Source organism: Leptosomus discolor, chromosome 7, assembly GCF_034619465.1.
Source record: "Leptosomus discolor isolate bLepDis1 chromosome 7, bLepDis1.hap2, whole genome shotgun sequence".
NCBI lineage: Eukaryota > Metazoa > Chordata > Aves > Leptosomiformes > Leptosomidae > Leptosomus > Leptosomus discolor.
Window position 1 is genome coordinate 28333003 of NC_141397.1, and position 20759 is coordinate 28353761.

General features: G+C 41.6%; 1 protein-coding gene across 1 annotated transcript in view; it reads right to left on the bottom strand.

Moving 5' to 3' along the window:
- Positions 1-16302, bottom strand: part of ITPRID1 (ITPR interacting domain containing 1) — a 31645-nt gene extending 15343 nt beyond the window's left edge. Inside the window, exons 1-3 of the mRNA XM_086468542.1 lie at positions 16209-16302; positions 10364-10941; positions 8172-8226 (exon numbers count right to left, since the gene is read on the bottom strand). Of these exons, the coding sequence (XP_086324668.1) occupies positions 8172-8226; positions 10364-10941; positions 16209-16302 (727 nt within the window). The remainder of the gene's footprint in view (positions 1-8171; positions 8227-10363; positions 10942-16208) is intronic.
- Positions 16303-20759: the final 4457 nt, after the last annotated feature.

The following is a 20759-nucleotide window of genomic DNA, read 5'->3' on the forward strand; positions in this document are numbered from 1 at the left end:
TATCAGCCATAAGCACCTGAGGGAACCAGGTCACGGAGCATTAAGGACACAAACTGTGCCAGCCCAGAGCATGGCAGAAATAGCTAGGTAGCAAATCTATGTCTATCATCAGAGCATTCAGCTTCAGTCCTCCTCCAGAACACCCGAGGAAAAAAGCAGTTTTGCACCAAGTTCCAGCCAAGTTTTTGGCTTAAGATTCAGTGTATAGTATGGTTATGTCTAGCATGCTCGTGGCACAGCACAGCCAGCAGGCAGAGCACAGCAGCCTGGAGTGCTGCCCAGGTTTCAAAACCTGTCTGAAAAGCAGGGTGAGAGGGAGCACTGTCAGCTCCCTGATGCTGTGGCTAGACAGCCACTGGTACCTGCACTACATGCTAGCATACTTTAAAGCTGGTGCACATATTTACTGATTTAAAACTAGCTTCAGTACATCTGCTGTGCACTACAGTCAGTGCTCTGACAGCAGGTATAAATATACTCCTTTGTGAAATGCCTGGGGCTGGTGGGTGGGTTGCTTGGCTCTCTTTTTCACTCTCTCACATTACAGGTTGTCCTGAGCTCACGTGTAAAAGGAAGCTTTGGAGAATAACTGAATTAGCTGATAATATTCTGTAAAGCTACTCATCAAAGAAAAATGAAACCATTTAAATTTTTCTTTTGAATGTTCATTTCCCCTCCTCCCTACCCAAATCAGAGATGAATATGGGCACAGAAAGCATGTTCCCTACCTTGTACATCACTGAAAAGGATGTGATTTCCTGCACTAGTGAATCATCCTGTGCCTCTCTAGAGAGTGTCAGAATGGATGTCTGTGGGCATTGGTGGCAGAGGTTCACCATCCAGAAGTCTCTAGCTTTGCCCCTTTCAAGAACATCCCCAGTGAAATTTGGTCCACAACTCTGGAAACCTCCTTTAGTAGGTTGGCTGGAGCTACAGAAAGTGTTTAAAGTAGGTAGGGAGAGAGTCATGTCAGGTTTGGTGATCAATCGTGAATCTCCCACACTGTTGCTGAGAGCAGTGGCCGCACCCCTGCAAACTGCCATGCTCCTCGGGCACAAGGCAGCTGCCTTCCTCGCAAGTCAGAGCTTCCCTTCGTCTCCTGCCCGTCCTACACAAGAACACACTGCCCTAGAAATGGTAGAAATATAAATGAGTAATCTAAGAGCTGAATTTGACAGGAAAAGAGAGAACACTGTAGGCAGCTCTCTGTGATAAATTATGTTTCTGCAGCCTGGGAGGTTAGGAGTAGTGATGGATCTAGTCAAAACCTGAAGTTGCAGTCACTTTGACAATGGTTTTTTATCTTCTCTCAGCTGATGAAACAGCTTCAAACTTTGCCAGGTCCTCCTCCTACTTTTCCTTGAGAGTCAGTATCACTTCCATCTTATTTCAACTGAGCTTCAGCCAACTGTCATTAATTCAGATTCGTGCCGCTGCCAAATGTCGGGAGAGATGGGTGATGGTTGTGTCTGCTTCTGATGAAAATGAGAAGTAGAGCTGAATGTCATCAGCCTACACTGTAGATCGCGTTACATCACAACTTCTCCCAGTAGCAGCTGCACAGAGTTAATGAATAAAAAGTAAGTGATCGCAGGGAGCCTTGTAGGGAACTCTGCAACTGAGAGCACCTCACAAAAGGGAGGATAGCTTCCAGCAGCCCTCACAGAGACCTTTGAGAAAAATGAATGAAAAGCCCCTATGTTTTCACTAGGTCCTGCGACTTCTGTCTGGTCAACAGTGCCCAAAGCACTTGGGAGGCCAGAACAGGTGGCTTTTGGGTGTTCCTTTGTAGAGATCAACAGTCAATTATAATTGCTCTGTTTCCACGGTAATAGCCATTAAACTGTGTTCAGGGGGTCTAAGAGTGTCAGGCTTAGTAAGCTTGCCTCTCATTGTCAGTGATACTTTCCCAAGGCGTAATGCTAAGTATCAGCCAGTAGTTGACAAGTATGTAGAAGATCTATGGAATAGGAATCGTGTTTCTCATCCACAAAGAAATCAGAGTTCTCCAGAGCATAAAAATAGACCAAGGAAAACATCAAAGGTCCTCTTTTCTCACAGGTGTCACCAACAGTGAAGTGAATCAACTCTCTCATAGCAGCCATGGCAAAGCGATGTGGTGCCATCAGAAAAAGTATGTATGTTCTCACAAACCTGCCTCGAAGCCTGAGCTGGGCATGGGGTTGGGATTTTGAATTCTGCAGCAAGGTTCAAAGGGTCAGGCTGTCAGCTGGAACAATTAGTATAGCAACACAGAGGTCCATGACTGCACAGTCATGCTCTGTTGAGGGCATGGGAAGAAAAGGCAGAGGAGGAAATATTAGAAAAGGCCTTTCAAGGTCTCAGCACAACTTTAGCACAACTAGATTTAATTTCAGAAGTTTTCTTGTTGGAAAGGCTATCGCTGTTAATCTAAACTGATGTCTCTAAGTAGTTGGTTGTCAGATTATTTGGTTGTTCTCCTGGATACCTAAGATATTTTATGACTTCTTCCCCCTAAGATTTACACAACAGCAGGTTTTCTAACTTTCACTGGGCCATCTGCCTTAAGTATGCAGTGTGTGCATATCCTTTCCCACCAGGATGAATCAGCCTGCTGCAGCAGGACCTAAAATATAACACATACATGCGACGAAATGTTATAAATGTGCAATGACTTTTAGGAATGGACTCACTGAAATTATACAAACCCCAAAGCTTTTGGGATGGCTGCTTAGACCCAAGGACTGCAGGCAGGGTGCCCTGACACCACTGGTGGGTGACGTGACCTCCCAGAAACCATTTCAAAAGTCTGCCAGACTTCCTTTCTTTGCTGCCCATCTAGTTTCTCTACTGGTGAGTGTGGCATCACTACCTCCTGGCTCTGCATCTTTATATCCATTGCTGAACTTAGACATAAGCATGTGTGTGAGATACGTCAAGGAGGACTGTGGCAAAGTGAAGCAGCTGCAGAAGAGCTGCAGAAGCAAATTGTCTTTCTAGGAGGACTTATCTGAGAGAACCAGACAGCTCAGGATGTTTCTGGATGGAGAAAAAATGCAGAAAGGTTTGAAGACTCATCATTTCACAACTTTGCTTTTCACTTTGCACTTTTCTTTCAGTCTCTGCTTCTTTCTGGGACTGCAGGACTTTCCCTCCAGACTTCTTCAGGCTACAAAATGTATTAAAATGATACAGCTTCCTCTTATGCTCACTTACACACCCCTTATGTAAGAAACAGGAAAGAATAAGAAGGCCTTTACATGGTTCATATGCAGAAGATGGGAAAAACATGGGCTGCGGCATCATAAAACAAACGGAGGCAACCCAAAGCAGCTAAAGAAGGTGGATGTCTCCTTTGTGCCAGGTCACCCACAGAATATAAAACTCTTGCAGAGGGATCTGTCTATTATGGATCTATTATTCATCATGTTTTATGAAGGGAGAAGTCTCATTTGGAGACCGTATGTGATTGTAAACCAATGGCAAAGTTTAACATGAATGTTAGGCAGTATCAACTCAAGAGCAGTTGTAGGACATTTTTGAGTTCAGCTCTTGATTTTGATTGCAGCTTTAGCAAGTCTTCCTTTTGGCCATCTCTTTGCCTTTCACTTTCCTTTAATCTGTGCTTAAAACTAAAAGTCACTGTTATACCTGAAGAAAAACAGTGTTATGTAGGCACTACAGCAAATTAGAAATATGAAATAGCTGTTCACTTTTTAATACTGAAATTAGAGAAAGGTACATGGAAAATCCTGTACTTTTTGAAGCATAGGAAATATATATGCCATTTCTTCTTGCATATTTGAAGACATCACTCCTTCAAGTGCAGGCAAATTACAATGGATAATGGATAATAAACAGGATTCGCGTTCTTGGCACTCAGTCAATTAAAAGAAATACCAGTTGCATTCTGCGAATACTCCCATGGTGCCAAACCATCAGATGAGTTGGTGAGTAGGAGGAGTGAAGGTGTGATAATTGAAAGAATTGCTACTTGATAAGTCACAGGAGCTAATGTGTTAGCTCAGCATGCAAGGAAAATAGGACGTTCCCAGCTGCCGCAAAAACTGGGTGTATGCAATCCCTGGCACCACTCGTTGGGACAAGATGAATCACAAGTGCTTCAGTAGCAAGCTACCATGTCACAGTGAGCCAGATGGAGATGGTTACTTCCCTGATTGATTGCCTCTTGGGCTACCGAGGGCTTTTCCAGCAGGCTAATGCCTTTCTGTTGGCACTCGAGCACCCAGGAGCACTGTGTCCACTTGGGTCAGCACTATGCAGGAATTCCTGCCTTTCGGGTGCGTGGCTGCCTCGCTGAGGGAGAAGGAAGTAAGTAAGGAGCAAGGGGGAGCTGGTGACTACAATGCGCACCAAAATAACACCGACTTCTGATGCCTCCCTAATAGACATTGCTGCTAATGAATTTTCAGGCACGTGCTGAGTTAACGGGGGTGAGAAACATTGAAACATCCTTTAGTTAAACCCAGTGCCTTACAAAGGCTAATTGAAAAAGGAAGGAGCAGCGGGGGGGGGGGGGGGGGGGGGGGGGGAGGCAGGGAGAACAAGGCAGAAGAGAGGGTGAAGGGGGAGAACAGCTCTATTTTTCAAGTGCTGAATATGAAATCCCTGCAACAGATGAGTTTACATGCAAGCCTGCACCTCATCAGGGCAAAGATACAGTGAGTGGAGTCAAGTAATTTTCCTCTGCACACAGCATCCCCAGCCCCTTACCCTGCCCAGCCAGCTTTCTCAACTGTGAGTTTTAGAATATAAACAGCCAATAAGTAAGGACAATAACTATAGTTCCTGCTGAGAGCTAACTCTGCCTGTCATGCATTTGCTGGGTCCTAATACAGGACAGTGAATAAAGCTTCATTACAGAACAATGGAGTTAGCTGCCAGAGCCTACAGATTTGAATAAACAACAAATAAGCAACATCTGCTCCAGCATATGTGTATGGTAAAAAAAAAAGTCACAAAATAAAAGAATTTGTAAATGCCAAAAGCAACACTAAACTGCCAGTGCTACTGTAGAGTGAATTTTTAATTGCACATGCATACAGGCAGGCTGTGGGTATTAGTCTCACATATGTCTGGTTGCTGCCAACCTGGGAGTATAGATGAATTTAATTAAATAAGGATTATCCCTTCTCCCCAGTACAATTACTTATTTATAACAATGATAAAATTGCCTAATAAAAAAGATTGTACTATTTTTTAAAACAGAGCTAGAAAACACTCTGCTTTCCCTGTAAGTCATTCAGGGGTGTTTGGGGGGTTTGAGCGTCTTTTAAAATTAAGTCTAAGCATTCTGCCAAGAGAGAGGGAAAAAAGCCTTATCATAAAGCCTACTGCAGTTAAACAGCCAGAATCTACATTATGGAGAAATATAAAGAAGACACACAGCAGCAAGGGAATTGGCTTTCATGGGGAGTGTAGAAAATTAAGCAATTGGACTAAAATTGAGGCCAGGCTACAGAGCCAAGGGACAATACCACTGGGACAAGTACTTCCATAAGTCACCCGTCTCTAATATGCTCCATTTAGGCAAAGCAGTCTGTTCCTATCTATCTCTATTTCTTCTCATGGTGGGCACCTCGCACTTTCCCACTCAGGTGAGCTCCCGTTTCAGCAGGGTCATGTCAGGCTCTCACATCTTCATCATCACTCACACCCTTTCCAACAGAGCCCACAACCAAATGAGTGTGGGCCATTATGGTATCAGGCACTGCATGAACCTTGAAAAATAAGCAGTCTGTGCCCCAGGGAATTTGGAGGCCAAATCTAAATTCAGGCATGCTCTCCTGGGAGATGAGGTTTTCTTTGTGTAGGCTCCTGATGGACTCTGTTTCCTACTTGCTCCCATTCTGAGTACCCCTGCTTATGGGTCTGAGCCACATTATGCTGAATTTGGTAGGAACCTTCTTAAGAGCTAAGGTATTATTCACCACTAACAATACTACATTCACAGCCAGCAATTTTTAGACTGTTTCCATGATGCACAGAAAGTTGAAGTTGCAATAAAACTCCCATGGCTATGGAGGGGTACACCATTTAAAAGCAGTGGGAAAAAAGAGAAAGAATATGAAAAAAACCTGTAAAAAACCCCCAGAAATCTCCACTTTAAATTTATGCCAAGCATCAATGACACTAACACCACAGAGAAAGCAAGAGAGGCATTCTGGTGTTTAAACAAAACTCTAAAATAGTATTATGATTCTGCAAAGGCGTAAATCTTACATAAGTTCTGTTTACTTGTATGATTTTGATTGATCACTTAACTGGATGACAGTCTGACCAGAATTAAATAATTATTTTCTGTGTATTCTGTCATGGAATTACTACTAAATACAAGCTTATTCCTATGTCTTAAAATAATATTGAGGGCATACAGTTAGTTTTTTCCCCTTACATTGTGATTGATATACCTATCTAATCTGTTAAATCCTTTAACTTATGCCTTTCATAATTTTTTAGTTACAGTCATTTTTTAGACATGTACAAAGAAAGGAAAAAAGCATTGTGGGTATGTTATTACATTTTGAATTTTTTCCCCACTGGGCTATGTCCACATTCTTTTTTTTTTTTTTAATTTCTCACTGAATGTTTGTCCAAATGGTGTTTTTGACTGCACCAGTCCTAGGGAATTGCTATTCTTTACTATGAGCAAGACTGCTGGTGTGGCGGCTCATCTTTGTTTATGAAGATCAAGACATCCATCAGAAAACAAAATCAAAGTAACCTCATGTAACTCAGGTGACAAATTACACAGTATGAATAGCAACAAGGACCTGACATTAAACCCCCAAAATCACTGGAGCCATGTGCTGACAGACTGGACATGTACAACCCTGCCAGAAGATGTAGCAAGAGCAGCTGAATGCCAGATATGCAATTTATTACACAGTTAAAAAAAAAAAAAAAAAAACAACTTAGCAAACCCTATGCAAATTTATGCTTACAGATAATTTGAAAATAAAAATAAAAATAAACCCTTCAGAACTGAGGAATTAGTGATTTACTCCATCACCTTTACTCAAGTCTAGCATTTACCAAGAAAACCCCGCACTGATGGAAACACTGGCCTCGCTGAAGTCAGTAGGACTTATGCTACTGCCTTCAACAGGCTTGTGATTTCACTTGTGCAAAACCAGCTGTCGCTCCAGCCAATGTCATCTGTGAATGACCAGCACCAGTGGATATTCGAAATTTTTTTGGGGATACCTGTGTATGAACTTAGGTTGCTCAATTATTTGTGTGGCTCCCCAAAAGTGATATAAAGTAGTCCTCTGAAGGTGAGGGCTCACGAAACTTTCACCTTTGTCCCTTGCTATCTGCTTCTTGCTACTTACTAGTTCTTCCAGATTAAAACTCTGTCCCATTTAAAAGAGAAAAAACTCCCAGTCCTGCTGTAAGCACTGGTTAGCAAGGGTCCCTAGAGAGCAAGGCCAAGCGCTTCCTGCTCTGGAGGCTGAACATCCATTTCCCCCATACCGCCACCCCTGACAGCAAATGATTCTCAAGATCCAAACTCAGCTTGCCCCAAATGACAGCATAACATCTGGTCTAACAGCTTTGCTTTTAATCCTTTCATAGACTCCTCAAATAACTCATTTTCTAACACATGATTCAATGCTATGTCAGCTCCTGTGGTGATAGTCCCTGTGATATAGGAGACGCAGACGTTGGGGTAGAGGTCACGCTGCCACCCGAACATCATGGTTGCATGGTCCTGGTTGAGTTGGGTACAGAGTGGCTGCAAAGCCACTATTTCTAATCTCCTGGTTGACTTACTCCTAGGAATCTAAGACTTGGCAGATAAGGGGTCGTCTGAGTGTGGCAAATAATTCACCAAACAGGAGAAAAACTTTGGTGTCGCTTGGAAGAGTAGAGAGGTCTGCTTAAAGCATCAGACAGGGACCGCACACACTCAAAGCTGTGCATGTGAGGTACCCTTCTCGTGTGCCTTCATTGTGTCTCCCTGACAAGCTGAGTGTATTTTACAGCCCTATGATTTATCAAGTCACATCATCTGCACTGTCATGTCTAGAACAGTGGATCCAAATGCCGGAGGTGATGGGAGCAGAGAGGGAAAACCTGTTGTTAGGACATGCTTTTGAAGCAGTTACACAGGAACAGTGTTTTAAAAATAAAACAGGCCAAATTGTCTGTTTCTTAACACTCACCTGAAGTGGTGTCAGGAGCATTTCCACATAGAGTTTCATCCTCAAAAATCTGAATCTGAAAAAAAAAAAGGAAGAGAGGACATAAAATTCTTATTGAGGTAGTTGTTATGAGTGTACGCCTTATTATGAGAGGGGTTGGGAGTAAAAACAAAACAAAAATATTCCGGGCATTTCAAAGTGAAAACATAAAATCTTTCAAATTGTCCCTTTTTGGTTGTTTCCTCTTTAAAATATTTGTTCCTGTCATAAACCAGGCTCTAGTCTCAGAACTTTTCCAAGCCTTGCTCAAATTCATCAATACATAAAGCTTCCCAGCCTGCAAATACACTAACAACTTGTTTGAAGAGCCTCAGGGAAATGTCTCTAGAAAAAAATATGACTGAGTAGGAGAAACTCCAGGAAATGTAACCATATAGAGGCAAATTCTTGCCAGAGAGTGTCAGAATTTTTTTTCCTCTAGGAATGAAGACCCATTTGACTTTTTCATAGTATCAAGGGGAACATCATGTCATGGTGCTTCATAAACTCATTCAGAAAAAAGCTCAATAGAAAAAGGATCTATTAAAGTAACACATGAACATGAGTGTTGGGTGTGTCCTCCTTGAGCAGACTGTAGCTCAAGAGATCTCTAAGCCCGTCATTGTCAAAGGCTACAAGAATACAAGAGAAGGATCGCTCTGTATGTGCCTGTTACTCTGTTTCCCATACATCTGCTACTGGCCATTGCCAGGCTAACAATTTAGGTGGCCTGATGGTTTCAGCCAGTGCACAGTTCTTACAGCTTTAATTTGATGATGTGGTAGAGAACACTCAGAAGTTAAACAATATATACCCTGTCTAATTTGAGCATACAGCATTCATCAAATTGTCTTAGACGTCGAACCAGGGAGTTTATCTGCACTTACTGCTCTATCAATGTCCTCACTTTTGTGTGAGCTTCTAGTCACGGAGCTGCAAGTCCAGCGTGCCAAGTGCTTTACAAAGGCATATGGGCTGCTTTGGGACTATAAATTTGCTGTGTTGGAGATGTCTGAAAGACACCATCTTCTCCACTGAGGCTGATAATCAGGCCCGTGCTCTGATTCTTGAGTTAGCTCTGCTGACACAAAGGCTGCACCAAACCGTTGACAGAAAAACACCCCTTTGGAAGGACTGGAAAAGATAAATATCCTTTTATTGAGAAGAATGCCACCACCTTAACCTGACCTTTTCCAATACTTTAAAAAATGGAAAACTTTTTTAAGCCTCCCACCTTTTCTAGCCACTCGCTGCTCACTCTCTCTCCTTCCCTCCCTCTTTATGTTTTCAGGGGAATGCCAGCCATCCCATTTCTCCTCCTTTCTATGATTCTCACAGTAAAGCCTAATTTTCGGACTCCTTCCTTTTCCTTATTCTTGAAGGACAACTGGAAAGGGAAGAGTATTCCAGTCAGCATCCTAGTGGAGTCTGTAGGATTGGAGAGTATCCTACCATAACCCTTTTTCTGTAGTAGTACGGCTAGAAAAACTGCTGCTCGTGATATAAGAAGGGACTTGCAAGTATCCTGGTCTCTGCTACTTCATGTTGAACCCCCACTGACAACCCACTGTGGCTAAAGCATACAGAGCACTGAGTATCGTGGACTTTGCACACTGGATATAAGAACAAGCTGCTGTTCTGAGTTATTCTGGTTTTAGGATGCTCAACTTACAGAGTGATAAAATATTTCAAACACTGCTATAAAACCAAGGCTAATTTTGTGATTCAAGTTTCTGAAAGAGCACGCTAGAAAATGAGCTTAAGGGGGAAAAAAAAACGATAGGAAAAACCTGGTTAATGACTGGATCTGTAAAAATATCCTTTACCATATGTATTAGTGTTCCTGTAAATTCCTTCCATAAAAAAAAACAACAAACCAACCTAGTGCTGCATAAAGCATATTGGCATCTTATGCTATCATACTGGTTGAATGAATCCTACCTTAGTAACTTCACTGCCAACTTCTTTGACAGTATCCTAACACAAAGACAATTTAAAATAATCAAAACCCCGATGAGTAGTGTAAGTCCTACTGGTTTTCCTCATAATGCTGCTCCATGGTGTTTGTTGACATAATTTACTCTAGCTTCCATCCTGAAAAAGAGAATCCAAACTTATATCATAAATATGAGTGGAGATTCATTGCTAGCACAATACACGAAAGTTCACCTCACCTCTTCCATTTCAAATGAGTCTGGCAGCTCAACCGCTTTTTTGAGCATATGGGCCACATGCAAAGGTGGCTCCTTTTTTGGCTTGTCTTTGGCAGGCACTTCACACACAGGAGATAGGTGGGGCTGTTTTGCAACTAAGTGTGATGAAGCCCAGGCTTTCCCTGATGGAGCCAGTGGACACTGGGACACAGGATATGCCAAGGCACCTTTGTCTCTGGGGGTTTGCTCCTGGGTCAGACAGCCCAATGTAACATGTGCAGAAAAGCCCGCCTGGACTGTTCCCCTCTTGGCAATATCTGCACAAGAACAGGGTTGCTCTTTCCTGCTGTGCAAGTTGGCTTCCCCAGATGCCAGTGAGCCCTGTTTCAGCAGCACTGTCTGCTGAGAAGCCCTTTTCAGGAGCTGTCCTATTCTCTGCTTCACTTGTGTGACCGCAGGTCTGCTCTTCACAGCATCCAGGAGACTGGTCTCATCCCCAATGGCATCCTGCACTTTAGCTTGTTGGGTGTTGATGTCAGTCAGCAAAGATGAGAGGGCACTGGTTACGTGGTCAAGTACTTCCAGCTGTCGAAAACGTTCTTAAGTTTGGCAGAAAGGAAGACAACATGGTTATTAAAAAATATAATTTGAAATAATCAGGTACAATGATTATTCAAACTTGTCATTGCCAAGAAACATACTAAGTACCTCATTCAAAAGTGGCTAAATTTTTCCATTTGCTTCCAGAGGATCCATTCAGGCTACATACAGACGTCATTGCATAGTTCTTTATATTAGACAAACAGTTACGCAACATTGAATTTGTTGGGTCAAGTGCAGCTGAATACTGCTCTGTGTGAATAAAGGTTATAGGATCCAGCCGGAAACTCTCCGGTTGGCTGGGCCAGACTTGGATGCCATTTTTGAGGACTTATTAAAGTTCATATGAATAAAGTTATTAAAATCTGATCTCAAATGTTTACAGCTGGCAGCTGTCCAGGATAACTGCAAAATGCATATAGCCATTAACTGATAAAAATTGACCACAGAAGCTATGTTCTCATTTCATAGCAGCACAAACAAAAACACTTATCCCCCAGTAACTCATAGCTGATGTTGTATAAAGGTTCGCAGATTTTTTTCATTGCACTAACCTCTGGGTCATTTTTTCCATGGCATAACATCTAAAGAGAAGTGAATAATGTTTTCTCTAAGGGATCCTGGAGATTTCCATCACTACAACACTATGAAGTTATTTATGCAAAGAAACACAACATATTTGCTTACACATTGTGTCTGTACCTATCCTGAAGCAATGAATATGTCACCAGGACTCCTTCTTACTTGAGAGATTCGTTGAGGACAGTAGATGGCAAAACGCTAACGTTCTTGGCTGCCATTTCTGTTAGAGAGCAGCCAAGTTTACTGCATGCAGTCTGCAAGCACATTTTTGGTAATGCTGCTTCCCTGACAATTAGACAAGGGGATATTTAACATGGATCTGAGTTGGTCCTTTCCATCGGGGACCAATAGCATGACACAGAAATCCTGATAGTTACTATATCTCAAGAATACTCCTTTTCTTCTTTGCCCCAGACATTGCCTGACTTTTAACACTGGAGGAAACATTGCCATTGCTGCCGCTTCTTAAGACATGGTCAAAGGTTTCATCTGATGTTGTTTAAAGAAGTTATCTAATCTATCAGTACACACATTACACTGTTTGTATAGTTTCCATTTGTGTAAGTTTGGGCTGTCAGAGAAAATAATTTTTGGTCTTGTACATCCATTGTGCTACCACATGCTCTCCATGTAAAGCACATTTTATCCTCAGTATTTCATCTGGCTCTGACTATCAGGCCATAAAAATGCCAAGTGCTAATCTCCTTTGACTGACAGTGGCACAGCAGTCCAGTTCTCCTTTTGATTTGAACTAGAACCAAACTTGCTGCAATTTGAAATAGTTTTTACACACTGCTTAGCTTTTGTAAATTATTTCAGAGAGCTTGGGACACCTAAAGAACAAATCAAACAAGTCAAATGGTAAATGAACAACATAAAAAAATCCCCTCACCCATGTGCAGTGTAATAAATGCACAGGTTGTGAAGAAATTATGTCAGGGACAGCCTTGCTTCATGGACTATTTATCTCCAGGCAAGCAGTCCCTTCAGTTTCTAGGCATGCTCCCCAAGGATCATGCCTCAATTAGGCAAGAGGCTGATAACCTCTCTTCAGTCCTTGCAGCCTGCTGCAATATAGTCTGAAACTGTAGCACAAATGAGATCTTAAAGGATATAAACGTGGATACATTTTCATGAGAAACTTCAGGCAAAACAGCAAATGGCCAGCTGTAAACCAGATCAATGAATCTTCAGTAGAATCTGTATCTTTTATAGGGCTTCTAATGACTTTATGATCAACCATTTTATAATTTAGGATGGGAAGCTCGCAGTTTTGTTCCTCCTTCCTTAAATCTAGTATTACATAGGCTGGCATAGTTATCTACATGAAAGATTTGGAAAGTCTTCAGTAGGCCCACAGTGGAATGAAGGAACACAGAACATTTCCAGAACCAGCAAGAAATTTTCAATCAACAATTTTTTTTCACAGCAAATGGCAGAATTTGGAAAAAAATCAAAATTTTCAGTGGGAAAATCAAGACATCTGAAACTGCTCAGTTTTTCTCAGGAAAAGTAAAAATAAAATTTCAGCATTGTCTACTTTGTCACATCTTAAAATATTTTCCTTTTTCTAGATTGATTCCACTTGAGTCTTGGCAATACTGCCTTTGCTTGAATCAAAGCTGTACTTCAGAGAATATATTTATGAATTTACATTTGTTTTCTCTTCTAGGAGTGGATTTACTGGCTGACATACGTCTCCTCTCTCCTAGCTGACCTGTGGTGGTCACAGGACAACAAGGTATTATGGGAAATGGTGTCTACCTGGTACACTCATCTCACAGAGGAGAGTGATACTTGAACTACAGCTCCAGTGAGGGGCTTGCAGCAGCTGAGACAGACAAAAATGAGTGTGGAAAATCCACAAGAAGAAGAAACAAGACACCAAACCCCAAGTAGATTTAGACATGGCAGTATGGAAAGGTGGTACTGAAATATGGGTTGGTTTTTTTTATTATTATTATTAAGCACCAGCTTGAAACTTTTCAACATTTCTGAACTAAGGTGTTCAGAATCTTGAAGTTTTCAAATAATTTGGGGGATCGACATACTCAGAAATATAATTACTTTTCACTTAAGATAACTTCTGATTGTCAAGTGACTTTATTTCTTCAATTAGGAAGTCAAATACCACTTCCTGGTATTTAGCAACCCCCCCTGCTTTAGCAGAGGTGTTGGAATAGATGATCTAGTGTGCCCAGGTGGCCAGAAAAGCAAATGGCATCCTGGTTTGTATTAGGAATAGTGTAGCCAGCAGGAGTAGGGAGGTGATTGTCCCCCTGTACTCGGCATTGGTGAGGCCACACCTCAATTACTGTGTGCGGTTGTGGGCACCTCAATACAAGAAAGACATTGAGGTACTGGAGAGAGTGCAAAGAAGGGCAACAAAGGTGGTGAAAGGCCTAGAGAATAAGTCTTATGAAGAGCGGCTGAGGGAACTGGGGCTATTTAGTCTTAAGAAAAGGAGTCTGAGGGGAAACCTTATTGCTCTCTACAACTACCTGAGAGGACATTGTAGAGAAGTAGGTGCTGGTCTCTTCTCACAGGTGATTAATGATAGAATGAGAGGGAATGGACTCAAGCTGCACCAGGGTAGGTTTAGGCTTGACATTAGGAAAAGTGTTTTCACTGAAAGGGTTGTCAGGCATTGGAACAGGCTGCCCAGGGAGGTAGTTGAGTCACCATCCCTTAGTGTGCTTAAAGGTTGTTTAGATGTGGTGCTTGGAGATGGGGTTTGGGGGTGCGCTTGGTAGAGTAGTGTTGATGGTTGGACTCGATGATCTCAAAGGTCTTTTCCAACCTGAATGATTCTGTCATTCTATGATCTCCAGAGGTCACTTCCAACCCCTACCATTCTGTGATTCTGCGATTCTAGTGAAGTCAGTAAAATTGTCACCGCTGGTGGATGATGGAGATAAGATTTTCTTTTGGATCTGGCTAAGAAATTGACAGGGTAACCAACATTTTTTAAAATACACCTTATTTTTGTGAACTGAATGTTTTGAAAACTCTCTCTGACAACACTGGGGAAACAGCACCAAATGAAGTGACAATTAATAAGTAACTCTATAACAACTGCCGTGTATTTTAAAAGGTCTAATCAGTGGTGAAGGAGGCCATTCATCAGAAGCAGGGCAAAGCCAGACAGAAACAGAAAAGGACTACCCTGGGAAATTAATGAAATATGAAAGTGGAGAGGGACTGCTCTGCTATGGAAGTTCTTGGTCTCTCTCACCTTCCTCTCCTTTTTTCCTCCAGGTTTCTAGTCTTCCCTATTGTATCTGTAGTCTTTCTCCTCATCTCTCATTTTCTCAGAGTAACATGTCATACTAAATCAATTAACTTTCTCTGCTGATTCAGAGAATAGGAGAAACTAAACTGACAGTGAGATAACCTCTCAGGCATTCCCTAACTCAGATTAAACATTCTCTTCCTTTTCCATGGCTAGAAACAAATGAGGGGGATTCAGACTGTATTTGTATTGAAATGGTTCAGTGATAAGACACCAAACAGGGTGACAATAACTGAATTAATCCAACACACCTCTGGGTTCAATACAGTCTTGAAATTTCAGTGGTTCAATACAGTCTTGAAATCTCTAGAGGTGGCACAAGGTCTGCCTCATTTTGGCACTTTCATTTCAGTGCCCTGGTGAAGCAGTCCTCTGACAGTAAGGAGTCTGGAGTCTAAATTGTTCATGGAGAGGTAAATGTCGTGGAAGATCTCTAGACCTGAACCTTCTACTCTATTTAGAGAGAAGGGTCTTTTACTGGGTCTTCGTCTGGAGGCCTTCAAAAGCACCTGTTCTGCTTGTTGCCATTATAGGGAATATAGGCTTCTGCTTTAGAAGAGCTGGCTCATTAGATGTCTGAAAATTTAGGTGCAGTATTAGTACTGAAAGCAGATATATTGGGCCCTGTTCTAGAGATGCAATCCTTTTAAAAATCTAATAAACATGAATAGGCCACTCCTTCTTCTTGCTATACCTCACTGAAAAATCATTAGGCAAGCTAAGGTTGACGAGATTGGAAAAAACCCATTTGCAAACAAATGCTGTTTGAGGATACTCCTCACGCTTTTGTACACAAAACTTGATACATCCCTTTTTAGCTGTAAGTCCTCTCCTGGAACACCAGCTGTAGGAAGGTACTTGCAGAAGATTACCTACATAGTCATGGAGACAGACTGGCTGCTTCTGAGAGGTGTTTTAAGTGGTGGCTGGATGATCACCTGCAGGAGTTGCCTGACTCTCTCCACTTGCTATGGAGATAGAAAGACCCTACAGTGATTAAGCTCCTTGAGATGGTGCTTCAGCTAAATGCCTATAATTTGGTGCAGTGAACCAGGCTGAGGTTAATCACTGCATATATGAAAAGTCAGTGAAAAGAGAAGAGGTAAGTATCTCTGAAGGATGAGTCCCAGCTCTCTCAATTAAATGTTCCCAGCCCAGGCACATACTTAGGAGGCCTAAGCAGATGGTGTGAAAACCCCCTCCCAAACTGTCAAACACAAGATTATGTGTTTTGATGGACATCACACCCACCGAAACAGAAATTCAAATCTTATCTTACTTCACAGCAACTCCCCCATACAGATAAGCCATTAACATGTACTAAGAGGGCTCCCATTGAGGATGACTGCAGGACAAGTCATTAAATTCACACCTTGGCTTACCACTGCCTGCCTTCAGTGTGCAAATTCCTTCCCTCAGAGGCTCTTTCTCTGCTCTTATTCCCTTCTAGTTCTCTACTTTCTTCCCTGAGGTCTCCGTCCACCATCCACTCATACTGATTATCTCTAATCCCTCTCTCCTTCTCTCTCTGAGGAGTTACAGAGAAAGAGAGAACTGAGAAACCTGTTTTATGTAAATATTGAAACGTGTATATGGGGCTTGCTATAAAAAAAAAGAGAGAGAAAAAACCCCACATTTTCCACAATACTCTGACATTTCTTTTTCAATTCTCATTCCATCCATACTGCTTCCTTGGTGTAATTCTAAATGGGAATGCATGGGCTATGTGAGAGATCCTGCCTCGCTGAGCATCTTAAGTAAGCAGAAGATTTCAAAAGCCATCTGGCTATCCTGTGCAGCAAACATGAGGGGAAATGATGTCAAAATTGGACTTTTCAGATGGGTGATATACTAGCAAATTAACAATGCTATTTTAATGCAGATATGTATTTAGGGTGAGGACCTTGTATTAATTTCTCAACTGCGAAATACACAAAACAAGAACTAAACCCATCTAAATGCATAAAAATCAAGACTGTGTGCTTTAAATGGTGCAATTTTATAGTGCTTAAAATAAAATCCTTGTCAACATCTTAGGACACGTTTGAACCACAAACCTGTTAGGTTCTGGTTAGGGATTTGTGGGTCTGATGCACAAGCTCTGGCAGCGCTAGACGCAAGAAGTTAAGATCTTGTCACCTGGTCTGCACATTTCCCTGTGAGAGGGGTCCTGTGCCCAATAGGAGAAAAGGGAATGCGAGCTCACGTCTGGCATGGCTGAATTCAAAGTCCTCTATATTGGCTTACACCAGCAATGGTGATGGGTACGTACTAACATGCTGCTGGTGAAGTGACTGAGGCAATGGACCTATGTACAATTCTGCAGCCCCTGCGACACCAACGAGAATCTCTGGTGGTGGGGTAGGTCTTACAGGGGTTGGGCAGTTACGTTTTAAAACACCACAAGCTGGTAGCTTCAGAACATTAATTCAGAGTCTACAGCTGAGGAGATCTATACAGTATTTCAGTCACATTAGGAAGTATCAATGACACAAAGGGATACATGAGGATCCTTGATGTCTGCTGAATGCATGTCCCCTTTTCATGAATTTTCTTTCACAAGCCTCTTCTTCCCTACCCTCTCAGGCCCCATGCTGTCTATGGCTAAAACTTCTCCTTTTGTCAAAATGTCTCTCCTTACCATATAGGTTTGGCCTCTCAGTGTCCATCCGCTGCTTCTGAGCTTCCAAAAAGACTCGGATGTTGATCCCTTTTGCTACAGAAGCACCACTGAGGAACCGAGGAGGGATTTTAGCACAGACATCAGGTTCTTCTATACCAAACCCCAAATCAAGCAGAAGCTCCACTGGATCCTTTTCCCAGAGTGACAGCCATTCAGTGATGCTGTGGTAAAATATCAGGATTATTTACACCACTGTCTTGGTACCACTTTTCTCTTGCAGTAGCTATCATATGGTCTTGTTTTTATTAAATAATTCTCTTCCATTTTCCCCTCTGCAGAGGCTACTGCTTGAGTGAAAGTAGTAATTTTCGGTCACATTGCTAAGAGATTAATACACGTTCCTTCCCCCAGAGGAATTTGGTAGCATTGGACCTAGATAGCTTAGCAAGAAGAACATTAATAAAAGGTGTAGGTTCACAGCTCTGCAGGCTCACTTCTCTCTAGACACAATACAGATAAGGCATGCTGCAGCTGCCATAAGAGCTCCCAGCCTTTTACCTTCCAGTGGATTTAAAGCCCACTGCAGTTTCAGGTAGGTTTTGGGTTTTTACTGATACAAGTGCCTTTGAGATCAAACACCTGTTATTAAGCAGGTTTTGATCTTGCTAAGATAAATGAGGATATGCCTTTTACAAAGCAAGACCTTGACTGCATATACAGAATTGTACTCACATTTTTTTGATCCCTAGATGGGATAATACCTTGTATTCCTAAGTGGAAACACATGGAAATAACTAACCTCTGGGGTGCACCAGTGAGCGAGTTGGCAGAGCTGAGACTCTGGCGTCTTGACATAACCGGACTTTCTGGAAACTCTTGCAGGGACCTGGTGGGAACAGAGCAACAATGAAATTTGTTTACTCATGTGCTCCTCTGGGATGTCATTATGTTTTTTTCCTGGAGTAAACATTTGTATTTTGTCTTGGTTTATAATGATACATAATAGCAATGCCCTAGAAGAAGAGTCAGCATGAGAGTGTGGCAACACGCTTATTCTCAAGAACAGTATGTTACAGTAGGTGTGAGAATGTAGGTGTGAGGTACCAGTAAATGCTAATTATAAAGGTGGCAGAATGGCTCAATTTTGACAGATGGTGAATCTTAGGGGAACCTTTAGAGAGCACAGTTTCTCTAGCCACCTACTTCAAAAGATATAATTGCCTTTAACAAAGTTTTGGAGAGACAAGGCACAATGAGTTGCAGCAGCAGGAGCGGCACCTGAGAACAATGCTGTGCTTTGCTTCTCATTGTATTTGTATTCGTTAATCTGCAGAGAAATAACTGCTTTTCAGAGCCCGCTCACCACAAAAGGAATATCCTGCAGCATGGTAGTCTTTCTCAATAGGTAAGACAACATTTTTTTTATGCCCAAGCTTGACTTTACCTACACATACCTGTCAAGATCAGTAACGAATGTTTATATACAGTGAAAGCATCATATTGATCATTTTTTCTAGCATTGCAAGTTATCCATCAGCTCACGTCTTTAATGGGCCTAGAGGAATGTATAGATTTTTGAATGAACGAACACTGTTGCTATCAGTTAAGAGAAGGAAGAAAAAATAATTTATAACAGACCTCTACAGTGTCTGACACCTACCTCCTGTAGCTTTGCACAGTCATTTGTACCATTTCTGGTACTGACAAGGAAACTGCAAACAAGAAGAAATAAAAATAATGTATTTTCTTACCTTTTTTCCCCCTCAAAACAGAAATATGTCAAACTAGAGGAAAGACCAAAAGACTGATTGCATTATATAAGGAAACATCTTACACTGAGTGGCAAAGTTGCAGGACAGTACCATCATGGGAAGATCAACTCACAGTGCATGTTAGTCATAAGTAAGTGCAACATATGTCAATAAGAAAGGAAAAATAGGTGCCTTTACATAAACCAGTAGCAGTACAGTCTAAGCCCCTGTTATTTAGCAGTAAGCACTCTGAAATGGGTTCCACCATCTGCTGCAGAGCCATTGAAGATGTACATAGAGCAAATATGATGAAAATAAATTTTAATCCCTGCTTTTTTAGTAAAAAAATACAATTAAAATGTATTATTTTAGACTCTTATTGCAGCACATGCTGGTACAACTTTTTTGTGCATAGTAGTTTTTCAAGTGTAATTCACTGAAATTTTGTGAATATTTGTGAATATTGATTTCTGTGGGCTTTGCATCATGCTCTAAATGTGTTTGAGAGGAGTAAGACAGTTGCAGGACACTTGCAAGAGTTTCTGGAGGAGAAAATACTTGTCCAAGAACTGATTTCATTGTTTACTGGGCTTTAAGTGTGCTATACCTATGAGCTGTAAGGTGCATATTTCATCATTTCGTGGTGATGAAATTGGAACAAGTCAGATGCAAATATGCAGTGCCTGTAGTTGTCGCTTCCCAGCCTAACACTGAAATAACACACTTGTTGATCCTCTGAAAGCTGGGGTAGCATTTGCCTAAGAGCAGCAGTAGATATCCTTCTGCATTCCACAAGATGAATATTTTTTTTTTGTCTAGCTTTTAAAGTTTTCATTTCTATTTAACAAAACTGTGTCAATAAAGGAGAAAACATCCTTTCACATTCTCTGCTGAATTATTCTTCCGCTCGTAAATTCTACCATAAGTTCCTTCTGGCTTACTCAGTGCAAGGGTATCCATCCAAATTGAGAACATAAAGGTTACAGACATCCTGTAATTTGCTGTGGTAAAATAAACCAGACTTTCTAGCAGCAAACTGAGCATAATTTGAATAAGAATCAGCTACTTATTGTATACCATTTCTTACTCACGTGCCAACAGAAGCTGTAGACTCACTATGAAAATGCTTGAAAATGTAAAAAAATAAGATCTGAAAGTGAGAGTTAATGCAATTTTTCCCTAGCAGCATGTAAGCACTCCTTTCTGTACCAGAACATTATACTGCCATGACTGAATGAACACAAGTGCTGCCAAATTAAAATCCTAGCACTGTGAAACACTAGCCAGGGTGTTAACTAAATAATTTAATAATGAGAAACCTGGTGTTTATAGGAGGTGTAGGAAACAGCAGGTCAAATGGGCAGAACTTGATAGGTTACTGCAAGTTAGGTAAGAGGCAGTAGCTGGTATGGCTGTACTCTCAAACCAGGCAAACACATGCTGTGACATGCTAACTATCTTTTGTGGTAGGCTAAAGTAAATTGAACTGTCCTGTATTGCTGTGGGTCAAGAACAGGCCAACGTACTGTCACCAAGGCTAGGCCATACAACCTGTTAAGTGGTAGTAAA